This window comes from Pongo pygmaeus, chromosome 16, assembly GCF_028885625.2.
Source record: "Pongo pygmaeus isolate AG05252 chromosome 16, NHGRI_mPonPyg2-v2.0_pri, whole genome shotgun sequence".
NCBI classification, from domain to species: domain Eukaryota; kingdom Metazoa; phylum Chordata; class Mammalia; order Primates; family Hominidae; genus Pongo; species Pongo pygmaeus.
This window is the reverse complement of record NC_072389.2, coordinates 100079057-100092199: the sequence shown is the minus strand read 5'-3', so window position 1 is coordinate 100092199 and position 13143 is coordinate 100079057. Positions and strand designations below refer to the sequence as shown.

At 38.0% G+C, this 13143-nt stretch overlaps 1 protein-coding gene across 5 annotated transcripts in view; it reads right to left on the bottom strand.

Moving 5' to 3' along the window:
* Positions 1-13143, bottom strand: part of MCTP2 (multiple C2 and transmembrane domain containing 2) — a 257190-nt gene that overhangs the window by 92151 nt on the left and 151896 nt on the right. For all 5 annotated transcript variants that reach the window (XM_054451318.2, XM_054451314.2, XM_063652994.1 and 2 more), the window contains exons 13-14: positions 12763-12865; positions 11362-11464 (exon numbers count right to left, since the gene is read on the bottom strand). In XM_054451318.2, the coding sequence (XP_054307293.1) occupies positions 11362-11464; positions 12763-12865 (206 nt within the window). The remainder of the gene's footprint in view (positions 1-11361; positions 11465-12762; positions 12866-13143) is intronic.

Sequence of the window (13143 nt, the reverse complement as noted above, 5' to 3'; positions counted from 1 at the left end):
TATTTAAAATTCTTTGCCTAAGTGACAAATTGTGTGTATTTTGCAATTTTGTTTTGTATCTATCAATATGACTTGGTAATCTGTTTATATTAGTATCTAGGTCTGGTTCATTTTTTATACTGCTATATAATCTTTAAAAAGTGAATAAACTAAACTTATTAATTCTCCTATTGACGAACATTTAGTTGCTTCCACTTTTCTAGTTTGTCTGCTACAAGGAACATCTTTAGAGAAAAGATAAAAGGTAAAGGAAAGAAGAAACACGCTAGTTTGTATTTGGAATATGTTTGGGTTAATAACAGGTGAACACATTTGAACAGTGTTATAATTAACATTGAGATAGTAACAGAAGAGACTACTTTTAAAAATATTTTCCTCCCTGATTATATAATTGAACTTCTAAAACAAGAATATCAGATAAAAAGTTCTGTATCATCCAACTTGCCAAACTCCTACATGAGAGCATTTATATAATAGGAGATGAAAACCAAACATATATATATACACACAAACACACACATTCCATGTCTAAACAAAATTTATTATTTATATTTAAAAGTCTGAAAATTATTTCTACATTTATAACTTTAAAGCTTCTATTAAATGATTAAACAGACATAATTAATTAAAGCACAGTCAAAAGAAAATTTAGAGGAGAGAATCTATATATACTTTTCATTAATTTTGAGATCTCTGTCAGCAAAGGCAAAAAGGAACAATACAGCTTTTTCAATTTATGACAAAAAGACAACGCAATTCATTTGGAAAGATTTCCTGAGCTGACATTTGGGAGAACTTCATTTCACTCAAATACGAGTCTTGGATAAAATAATGATGTCTTTAACTTCGGTTTTCCAGGATAAACTCTTCAAATTGACTTACTACACATTTTTGTATACTTGCCTTTTCACGGCCAAATAGTGCATAATATTACGCAATAAGCTGAAGAAACCATCTAGGCAGGACAGTAATAACAGATTTAACTTGAGAATGCAAACACCCCTCATCAGGAAAATTGACATTTCCATGTCCCTTATATTATTTTCAGAAATATATCACAAAGCTCTTATAGAGCATGCTAACAGTTGATTCCTGGTTCAATCAGTCAGTAAATAAAAGCACAAGAAGTCTGTTTCTGAGTAATGATTCAGGATTTTGGAGCCAGAGCCAAGTTACTGAAGACAGTTCTTGCTTAAAATTTTTAATGTGACCCACAGTCATGCTTAAGCTATTTAACTTTTTTCTATATAAAAGAATATTAAATATATTTACCAAGCTGTAAGCACAGTAAATATAACCAGTTTTTAGAAGTTGGTTGATAAAACTAATTTTTGAGTCAAATAAATGGTACACTCATATTAGAAAACTAAACTATTTTATAATCAGTATATAACAGAGGTGAGCATGAGAGAACAGAGGGAAAAAACTTCTCATCTTGAACTCTTTTTTAAAAAAATTATCATTATTATGCTTTCCTATAAAGATCTTTGATGCAATGAGTTGCCGACTTATTCAATAGCAAAGTTAATAAGAACCAGTATGAAGGAATAAAACCATCAATGGCTTTAGAGAGGAAAGATACACACTTAAGATCAAAATCCAAACTAAAGAGTCATATTGATTCCCCATTGTTTGACCTTTCAGTTAGAAACTGAGGATGTTGCATATAAATAGCATTGTTCTTTCAGCCGTTATTCACTCTTATTCACTCTGCATAAAAGGGAAAATAACATGACAACACCATGACATATTAGTTGGTTCCAGCTGATGCACATGGAAAGTGGCTCTCCAATAAAATGTGACAAGGACAGACGTGGCTGGGCAAGAGGAAAATCAATACACTTTACTTGGTATCCATTCACATTCTTGTCGCCACTTGGAATCAGGCCTTCTTCCCATGATGTGAGTTATACAAACAGCACGAGAGAGATCTACTAGGTCACTGTTGGCCTGCACAGAAGCTCAGTTACCAGCCAGTAGAGGCAGCATGGAATTCATCACCGTAGACCACCTCCGTTTCTACCTCATTTCTTCCTTCTTGAGACAATCCATTCATCCACTGCCTGAAACCCAAACCAACTATCCCTAAAATATAAGCTGCTCCTACAAAAGCAATATACATTCATTCCAAAAGTCATGTAAAACTTATAAAAAGTGTTTAATAGAAAAAACACAATGTTAATATAACTTTTTTGTTGTTGTTGAGATGGAGTCTCACTCTGTCGCCCAGGCTGAAGGGCAGTGGCGTGATCTTGGTTCACTGCAACCTCTGCCTCCCAGGTTCAAGCAATTCTGCTGCCTCAGCCTCCCGAGTAGCTGGGACTACAGGCACATGCCACCACACCTAGCTAATTTTTTGTATTTTTAGTAGAAACAGGGTTTCACCATGTTAGCCAGAATGGTCTCGATCTTCTGACCTCGTGATCCACCCGCCTCAGCCTCCCAAAGTGCTGGGATTACAGGCGTGAGCCACTGCACCCAGTCACAATGTTAATGCAACATTTTTAAACAAACACTCATATGAAGTTTTTAAGGCATATTCGTATTTGATCATTTCAATTGCTAAAACAATGCAGATGAAAATAATGCCAGCTTACACTGTAAGTGCTCACTGTGTGCCAGGGAATGTTGTGCCCATCTCACACTTAACAACTCTGATCTTCACCATACACCTCCAATACAAGCAGAAGGATACTTACCTTCACTTCAGCAACAAAGAAACACAGACAGATAGGTTAAGTAACTTGTCAAAAATCACACAGCCAGTTTAAAGGGGGAGTCAGGGTGTCAACCTAGGTCTGGCTATAGCATTTACATTCTCGACCATCACGATCATAATTGAATAATTAACATGAGCCATTCATATGTGTTCAGCTATCACGTTTTTTACTACAATTTTTTTTGAGATGGAGTTTTGCTCTATTGCCCAGGCTGGAGTGCCATGGTGCAATCTTGGCTCACCGCAACCTCTGCCTCCTGAGTTCAAGCGATTGTCCTGCCTCAGCCTCCTGAGTAGCTGGGATTACAGGAGCATGCCACCACGCCCGGCTAATTTTTGTATTTTTAGTAGAGACGAGGTTTCACCATGTTGGCCAGGCGGGCCTCAAACTCAAAAGGTGGGTGGATGACCTAGGATTACAGGTGTGAGCCACCGTGCCTGGCTGATTTTGACTTCTTTAAATTAAGTTTTCTGCTAGGTTGACTTGTATTTTCCTTATTGATTAAAGAAAATGTATATACTGTACTAGTGATATTATCCATTTGTTTAGATACTGCCAGTATTTTTTACCAGTCTATCCTTTGTCTTCAATTTCTGATGGTGATTTTTGTTTTGGCCATACTGATATCTAAAGATTTTTTTTCTCTTATTATTCCTGCTTCTCAGTTTACTGACACAGGATTTCCCCACTATTTTGACATTTTTAATGAAGTTTGTTTCAAGTGTTTGATATTTAACTCATCTTGAAATTGTTGTGTTTGCTGTAATACACCGACACATTTTCCCCGATGGTAAGCAACCAAATTACCAGAATTACTTATTAAGTAGTTTATCATTTCCTCAATGACTTCATCCTTCAAGTTTATTATAAATTAAATGATTTCCAATTAGTCCTCTCTCAAGCCCTTCAGTACAGTCCTAGAATTTCTTCACATAAATCTTAGACATTATCATTTTTCGTTTTGTTTTCTGTTATAGTCTTGGATTCTTTTCCACTTTTTAAAAATGTTTTCCTGTTGTGTATAGTCACGAATCTTATTTTCATAATGTTGATCTTACTGACATTTTAGTTACTCCAAAATGTTTTCTATGAATTTTCTTTATGTTCATAGATAATACATATTATCAGATAGATTATTCAAAGAAAATATATTATCAGATAGTATTTGCAAATATTTCCTTTATTAAAATGTGCATAATTTCATATTTGTTATAATTTTGTATTGCTTAAAACTGACATAAAAGGCTTAAGTTTTAATTGTTAATTCATAAACATGTAAATTCATTAGATTTTCCAAACAATCCTATGCAATAGGAACTATTATCAATTTAAAGATGAGATAAGAGGGAATAGCTCTATTTTTTCTCCAAGTTTTTTTTTTTTTTTTTTGAGATGAAATCTCACTCTGTCACCCAGGCTGGAGTGCAGTGGTGTGATGTTGGCTCACTGCAACCTCTGCCTCCCAGGTTCAGGCAATTCTCCTGCCCCAGCCTCCTGTGTAGCTGGGATTACAGGCGCATGCCACCACGCCCGGCTAATTTTTCTGTATTTTTAGTAGAAAACAGGGTTTCACCATGTTGGTCAGGCTGGTCTCGAACTCCTGACCTTGTGATCCACCTGGCTCGGCCTCCCAAAGTGCTTGGATTACAGGCGTGAGCTACCACGCCCGGCCTGTTTCTGATTTTTTAAAATGCTGAATACATAATATATATTGTTTGACAATTCTAGTTTTATTATTTTTCCCTGTTTTAATATGCATATATATGTCTATGAAAAGTTATCCACTTAAAGGTTCATATTTATAATAACCTTACTATTTTTTTTTTTTTTTGAGATGGAGTCTCGCTCGGTCACACAGGCTGGAGTGCAGTGGCACCATCTCTGCTCACTGCAATCTCCGCCACCCAGGTTCACGCCATTCTCCTGCCTCAGCCTCCTGAGTAGCTGGGACTACAGGCACCTGCCCCCACACCCGGCTAATTTTTTGTATTTTTTAGTGGAGACGGAGTTTCACCGTGTTAGCCAGTAGAGTCTCATAGTCTTGATCTCCTAACCTCGTGATCCACCCACCTCAGCCTCCCAAAGTACTGGGATTACAGGCATGAGCCACCGTGCCCGGCCTTATAATAACCTTATTGTTAATTCAATCTTTTTCTTTTACCCCTAAAACCTGTATCAAGTTTCTGACCTACCTTTTTCTTACATTTGTGTAGGATACTTTTGTTCATCTGTTTGTGTATTATGTGTTTTAGGTGTCTCAAAGAAGCAGCAATTAGATTTTACTCTTTGATTCCATGTAAGAGGCTTTTCCACTTAATAGAAAAGTTAAACTGATTTAACATCTACCACGTGTGATTCACCCAGGTTTCTACTTGCCATCAGGAGACTCCTACAGTCATTCTTTCTCTCTTAGCCTGTCTGTTCTAATCAAATACCTAGACTGTCTACTACATGGGGTTCAGGATCTCTCCAGCATGTTAAAGGTACTCTTTCCTAGTTTCTAGAAGCAATAGGAAATTTGCGTTATTTTGTCTTCATTTATTTATTTCAATGGTCACATTGGACCAGGAGTAGATAATGAGAAGAGCTGAAATTTCCATTCAAAGTGACCATTTTCACCCCATTTGGGACTCAAGTTTTGTCTTTATCAAATAATTTCCCAGGTGATACATCCCTCTCTCCTTTTCACCTACGTACAGTGCCCCTCTACCCTATGGCACCAACTTGACTCACATGGAATTCCCCAACCAAATCCATGCCCTGGAAAACCAAACCTTGGCAACAGATTTACTTTTTTTTAAGCTTAATTATAAATTAATATTATTTACTTTAATGGGCAAAAATTTCTGTATTAACCTAAAACAACCTATGATTGTTCAAGTCCATTTCAATGCACAAACCCATCACAGGTGAAACTTGGGCAACAGAGTTAATTGAAAATGCAAATGGAGATACATGTGGCATTTATTTGGTACAAGCCATTATAGAAAATTTGTCCCAGAAAATTAATTAAGTGAAGCTGTTATTGGTGCAGCCAGCTATCGGGTGTACATGGATTCACCAAGAACGCTGGGAATTTAGAAGGGCAGTATAAAGACCGATGCTTCTGATTATACAGTCGTTTGTGACATTGGCCTAGCTCACACAGAAGGACTCACATTTGATTCAAAATGCAGGTCTTTGGCAGGGCATGGGGGGGGCTCATGCCTGTAATCCCAGCACTTTGGGAGGCTGAGGTGGGCAGAACACCTGAGGTCAGTAGTTTGAGACCAGCCTGGCCAACATGGTGAAACCTTGTCTCTACTAAAAATACAAAAATTAGCCAGGCATGGTGGTGGGTGCCTGTAATCCCAGTTACTCAGGAGGCTGAGGCAGGAGAATTGCTTGAGCCTGGGAGGCGGAGGTTGCAGTGAGCCAAGATCAAGTCACTGCACTCCAGCCCAGGCAACAGAGCAAGACTCCATCTCAAAAATAGAAAAAAAAAATTGCAGGTCTTCATCAAACTACAGATGACTTCTTATTTGTTATTAGGAAATACCAATATATGCATGCTTTTCCTGTTTTACAGATTGCCATGAAGGCTGATTTGCAGTCTTCTAAAATGGGTCCATTGGGTAATTTTGAGAGGGTAAATGTGTGATTCAATAAAAAGGAAAGGCCTAGAGGAGAAGAATCCAGCCTGATTTTCAGGACAGAATTAAGATCACTTAATTGAGGATAAAAATATTAAATAAGTCTATTGAGTCAGTGAATTATCAGAAGATAGTGTCTACTGCCTGACATGTTTTAAGACTCTAAAGTGTGCTTAGTGTTTTCCAATGCACACTTACTATGTTACTGATTAGAAGATTAGAGGAGCAATGTGAAAATGAGTAAATATTAGAAGTCTTCAGATTATAACGCATTCCAGTCTCGATTTTCTACTGTTTTTACCCATGAATATTTTATTAAGAAGTATTCTATATCTATATAAAGAACTATTTTTCTGAAAAAGATTGAAGACAAATGAAATATATGGAAGGATAGCCCATTGGCCTGTATTCTTTCAATTATGATAAACAGCTAAGCATATATTTTTTATATATATATATATATATATATATATATATGCCTTGAACAATTCACCATCAATAATGAATATATTTATATGGATTTTAAATGAGCCACTAGTCAGCACATTCACCTTGATTAAAAAGATATAGTGAATTTAGAACAGGCTCTTTATTTAACAGGCTTAAATGCACTTAGCACATTACCATTTAGAGTGAGATTAAAAGTTGAAGTATGTTCTATACTTTATACTTAGACATTTAAAAATATAGTTTGCATTTTCTCTAAAAGTGTAAATCAAGTTATGGTTTATGACTTGATTAGAGAAAATGAATTCTCAAAAAAATTATTCACATTCCTCTTCAAGAAATACAATTTCTGTTTTTAAACCTAAAATAAGGTATTATTGATTATGGCTCCATAGGCTATAAAGATCAGAGTGAAACACCAACAAATCAATTGTTATGATTCTCGCTCATGTTAAAAAACAAACAAACAAACAAACAAACAAAAAAAAAAAACAGAGAAACAAGTCCTTCTCCTAAAGAAGCACACAGTATGAAATCTAAGGGTGTTCTTTGATGCTTAATTCTCAGAGTTTCAACCAAGTCTTCCGGGAAGAGTCTTCTCTCTCACTAATTTGCTTCATACTAGAGCCGAAACTTTCTTCCTAGTCAACTGCTCCAATATCTCTATCTCCAGGTCAAAAATCTTCAGTGGCTCCCTGCTAAAATAGTAACCGAGACCTCCCTCAACCTTTCCTGGGCTGCCTCAGTGTGTCCCACTTCCCCTCACTGCCCACCCTGAGCTCCCAGAAGCCGGGCCCCTCCTCGTTCCCAGACATGGCCTTTCCCCTACACCTCCGCTCACCTCGTTCTCTCCCTGGATCCTCTGTTTGGAATGTCCTTCATTCTTCACTTCACCCGCCACACACTATCAACACGCCACTCATCCCTGACCCAGCTCAAACTCCCTGCTTCCTAAGTCTTCCTAAACTTAAACCCATCCGTCCTACTTCCCACTGCCCTTTCTCGTTCCTGTGAGACTTATATGTTTATTTGGGTCTTATGTGTTTATTGCACAGGTGACTTCCTGCAACATATCCAACTCTTCAAGTCTGCGTCCCTCCTGCCACCCCCCAACCCCGACCCTGACGGCACATAGCACAGGATTACACAAAATAGCCTCTTGATTCTTGCTTTGGAGATGATATATACTTAATAATTACTCACTGTGGCAATATAACAAACTCTTAGGAGCTCAGGCTTTAGTATAAGACCACCTAAATTCAGATCCTGTCTCTATTACTTACTAGCTATAGGATCCTTTCGGTGCTTCAGTATCCTTATTTGTAAATGGGCATAATAATAAAGCCTGCCTCATCCAGTCCTTAGAGAATTGATGATTCAGCGCACGCTAAGTGCACGGCACAGAACTTGCTAGTTCACTGTTCTATTGTAAGCATCACTCAAGAGAGATTAAAGAAAAAAAAAACTAGATCTAAATAAGTAGGTTAAAACACATCCTCTAAATCACAAGTTAGAATTATTTGAAAATAGAATGATCCATGAAACAACTTACAGCTTATACTTTGCCAGTTAAATTGAGGGTTACAGCAATTTTAAGATCATATTTATATCTAATATTAGATAGAGAATCAATTCATTTGGAGAGGGAATGTTGCAGGTGGACCACTGAATTTCAGGGAGAGCCCACACAGATGCACTAGAAGATATGATCACTTCCCCAACTTATCAGTCAGGAATTGGAAATGAATCTGGGTGGAAACAAAGTGAACAGCAGCAGCCGAAGCATCTTACTGAGTGCACCATGCCAGGGACCCCCGAAGTCCTTGAGAGGAATGGCCCAGGCTGTGCTATTTTATGAGGTAGAGACCTTGCAGATCAGGGGTTATTCCTGGATGTACACAGCACTTTTATATTAGAAACAAACACATAATGTGGAACAAATCAAGCACTTCCTGGCCTGAAACTCTTTGTGGTTTCCCATCCCCCACTACGAAAATGCCAAAGTACTTCAAACTTTTTCACTTTCACATCCTCCAGGGTCCTCTCCAGCTCCACCCTACCCTTGTGTCCTTTCCTGTTCGCCACCAGGCACACTTGATCAATCCATACTGGCTGCCCGGCCATTGCTGGAATTTGACAGCCAAGGTCCTGCCTCACAGCCCTTGAACTTGAGAATTTCCTGCCTGGGAGGGATTTCTCAGATATCCACATGGCTCTCTCCCTCACCTCCTTACGTTCCCACTCAAATGTCCCCTTTTCCATGAGGCCCTCCCTGGCTAGTAGCTGGAAAAAAGTGCCCTTCCCCACACATATTCCCGGCAACCCTCTCCCTCTTTACTTTTCACCATCTAACATTATGTATATTGCTTTTGTTTTGTTTATGCATTGTTTCCTGCTACTATAATAAAAGCTCCAAGTGAGGAGGGAGGCTCCCTCTGGTCATTGTTAGAGCTCTGTCACCTAAAGCACTGCCTGGCACCAAGTGGATACTTAATGAATATTTGTGGAACAAATGAATGAACAACAGATCATAAGGCAGCTTATGATCAATGTGAAAAAAGTCCCAATCGAGGACTCCTTGCATTGAAGGCAGGTCATTCATGAGACATTCTACCTCGTATTTTGAAAGATATGTTTTGAAAAATGCATTAGTTTAGGTCAGCGGTTCTTGACTGGAAGTGATCTCTACCCCCTCAGAATATCTGGCAACATCTACATACATATTTGGCTGTCACAGCAGGGATGTGGGCAGGCGTTACTGTTATCTAGTATGTAGAGGTCACGGAGATGGCTGGACATGCTAGGATGCACAGGGCAGCTCCATATAACAAAGAATGTCCTGGCCCCAAATATCAATAGTGCCAAGATTGAGAAACCCTGATTAAGCTGGAGGTAATTTCTTAGATCTTCTAGGGAAGGAAGGAGAGAGGGAAGGAGAGAGGGAGGAAGGAAAGGAGGAAGGGGGAAAGGAGGAAGGGAGGAGAGGAAGGAGAGAAAAAGGAAGAACCACTAACCTAAGCTAACGCTTTTTACAAACCAGATCCTTCAAAATACAAGGTAGAATTTTTTGTGAAAGTCTACTTTAAATGCAAGCCACCATACACCTTGACTTTTTTTTAGGTTGGCTACAAGGAGGGAAGAAGAGAAAGACAGAGGCGGGTAAGGGTTTGGGGAAAGGAAGGCAGGTAGGCGAGCTAAGTCAGTTGTTGGTATTATAAGACCAAACACACAAAACTTTTATGTACAAAACAGAGGGGAGTTTTTTTTTGTTTTTTGTTTTTTTTTAAAGTCATGTTCACCAAGCAAGGAATAAAAAAAGTGAAATGAGAAAACTGTCAAGGAGAGTCTTTGCTCCGAGTCCCCCAGACCTCTCTAAAGTGTCCCCCACATTCTGGTTACATGTATTCTCATGGGAATAACTGACAAAGTTGTAATAAAAAAAAAAAGGGGGGGAAATCCCAAATTGCCGTCTCCTCTCTGAGAGCTGCTCGGCTGGTGCCGATGGCTCAGAGCATGTGGCAGGAGCCAGCCGTACCAGGGAGCAGATGCTCCAGACAGGCTCTCCGAGTAACATCAGGGATATGAGAACTCGGGGAGAAATTAGCCAAGCGCACAAACACAGAAGAAAAGATATTAAGAAGTACGGCATTCCTCCTTCTGTAAACATCAAGTGAGTTAGGCTAATCTCATGGTTAAATTACAGAGTGCTCCATCCATAAAAATCCACAGATAGCTTGGGAAAAATAAGTCTTTGGGAAGAATAAATTCTCATTGGCTGATAAAGCTATAATAAGCCTAAAACAAACTGTGTTAATGGTTGGATGAAAATCTGGAATTCTCTCTTCTCAAAGAGTACATTTGGTACATATATTACTGTCTAATTAAGAGATGAATTCACTCCCCAGCTTCCCCCTACCCATGTAAAGGCATTCTTTGGTGCTTTCTCTTCTGAATTTTATAAGTATTTTTTCCTTCGCTGACCCTGGTGCATTATCTTATAGCTGGACTGCCAAAACACTTTTCCTTCTCCAAGAAAGGCTCTCTGCTTTCTTCCACAAAGCATTTTTTAATTTTGAGACCGAAAACAAACATGACTACTAAAAAGACAAATAGAACTTTTGGGAAAATGGTCTTTAGAAGAACTGAGAACAAATGTGCAGTTACCAACAATTAATCTTTGAAGAAATGTACAGTAAGGAGCTATAAAGAAATACATGTGTGTTTTTCATTAATAAATAGAAAATCAGTCATTCATCTATATTCCTTGTAACCAAAGACAAATTCCTATCTTAAGATGGGAAGACTGAAAATGAATTGAAAAACTGGTCAAAATGTTTTGGTTGGTTAAGTCAATATTGGACTGAAACAGAAAAAAATTATATCCCTTTACATCTGAAACTACTGAAAATACCGGATAAGAATGAGGAATAAAACAGTTGTTTCCTGCTATAGTTAGGAGGATTTTTTTCCCCCAGGTTGACAAAGATAAAGCAACTCTAGACCATAGAAACTCATCAACTATAAAATGACTCACAAATTGTTTATTAATAAAGGAAACTTACGGACAGCAAGGGAATGGCAACTTTTCCAAGAAAATCTGGGGGTTTATCTCCATCTTCATCAAGCACTGTCACTTCCAAAACATCATGGATATCTTTAATGGGACTGTAACAAAAATACCATGTATTATACACAAAAACACACAAGTGAAGTCTGTTCCATGAAGATCTGGAAACACTGTTTCACTAATTAAGTCTGTATGTCCTTAGAGTATAAAACTACCATTTAATTAAATTCCAAAAATTAAATCAAACTGACTGTATTCCCAAACCTTCCATCATAGAAGATTCAGACATCCATATGAAAAAAAGAAGTCAACTTTTTTACTATGACATTTTTCAAACAGTATACCTGCACTCAAGGGTAGGACTTTCAAAGAAACAAAATAAAGAAAGAGATAGGGAGAAAGCATTAGCAGAGTGTCCAACCAAAGTAATTTTTAAAAAGCTTCCAAATGAAAGGAGTTAACATTTTTTAAAATTAAGAATTACCTTTAAAATAAAATGGTGGTGAAAAATCACTATTTCCTGAAATGCATAGAAACCCTCTGTTGTTGAAAGACAAAATACTAAAAAAAATATATATTTTTTGATATTGACCAGAAGCCAGAAACCAGGGACAATGAAAAATGGAGCCATGGCCATTGGCAACGTGCTAGGGAAACAAGAGACGCTTATATCTGGCCATTGGCAAAGGTGTTTAGCAGAGTTAATCCACTTTTCATAGATCCTTGGGAACTTTCTGCTAATAGCATTAACTCTACTCAAAATGAACTTTATTTTTTCACTTATAAGCACAGACAGAGCATTGATTTAGCTTCGTGGGGACAGTATGTCACCATTTTACCCAAATTCAACAGGGCCTCCCCTCAATGTTCAGGTGCCTTGAAATCTAAAGCAAACTAAGATCTTAAATCTATCCAGCCTCCTAAATGCCCAGGTTTGATAGTGTGGGCAGAGAATCACTGTGGGATGGGTCGCTCAGATAAACTGGAATATAAGGAGCCTTTGGAAGTCTCTAAGGAGTCACAGATAATCTGTATTTTCCTAAAGATTTTGGCAGATCTTAGAACACGTAAGATCCTTGAATTTAAGGCAGGTCTCCATTTCCTTAACCCATGAATGAATTAACCTAGAAATATGGAAGCTTCCATTTATTCATAGATTAATTTAGTCTAAAAGATCTACTTTACAAATGCCCCCTATAACAGTCCCTTGCAGTTCCAAATGGTCTCTTCTATTATTAACACCACACTCTATAAAATGAAAGGATAAAAGGTTTTCAAAAGAAAAAAACAATAAAATTTACTCTTTGCCCATAAAAATGGACAGAAAATTCCACTCAAGAGCCCCAGACTACCTTCCAAGCATAGCAGAAATAATTCCAGAGGCTAAAGCACTTACAATGTAAAAACTTTGTTCCATTCAGGGTTGAGGTTTTTGTAGACAGTATGCGTCTGAAGTCGGTCATTGCCTAACTCCAACAAGCAAAATGGGTCACTTTTCCCTGGAAAGACAACATACACATTGGTCAAAGACAAGTGAATCTCAAAAGGGACAAGGGCAATGTGAACAATAGTCAGATAAAGTTGTGCTTGCTGAAAGAGGGAAGGCAAGACTCCTTTTCCAATGAGTCATGGAGGCCCTGTGTGGGAATCCAGGAGACAGGCAGAGGCTGCAAGTGTTGTACCTTTAGCATACTTAATGGGTTAGAATAAACACACCACCTGATATGGTCTGGTTGTGTCCCCACCCAAATCTCATCTTGAATTGTAGCTCCCATAA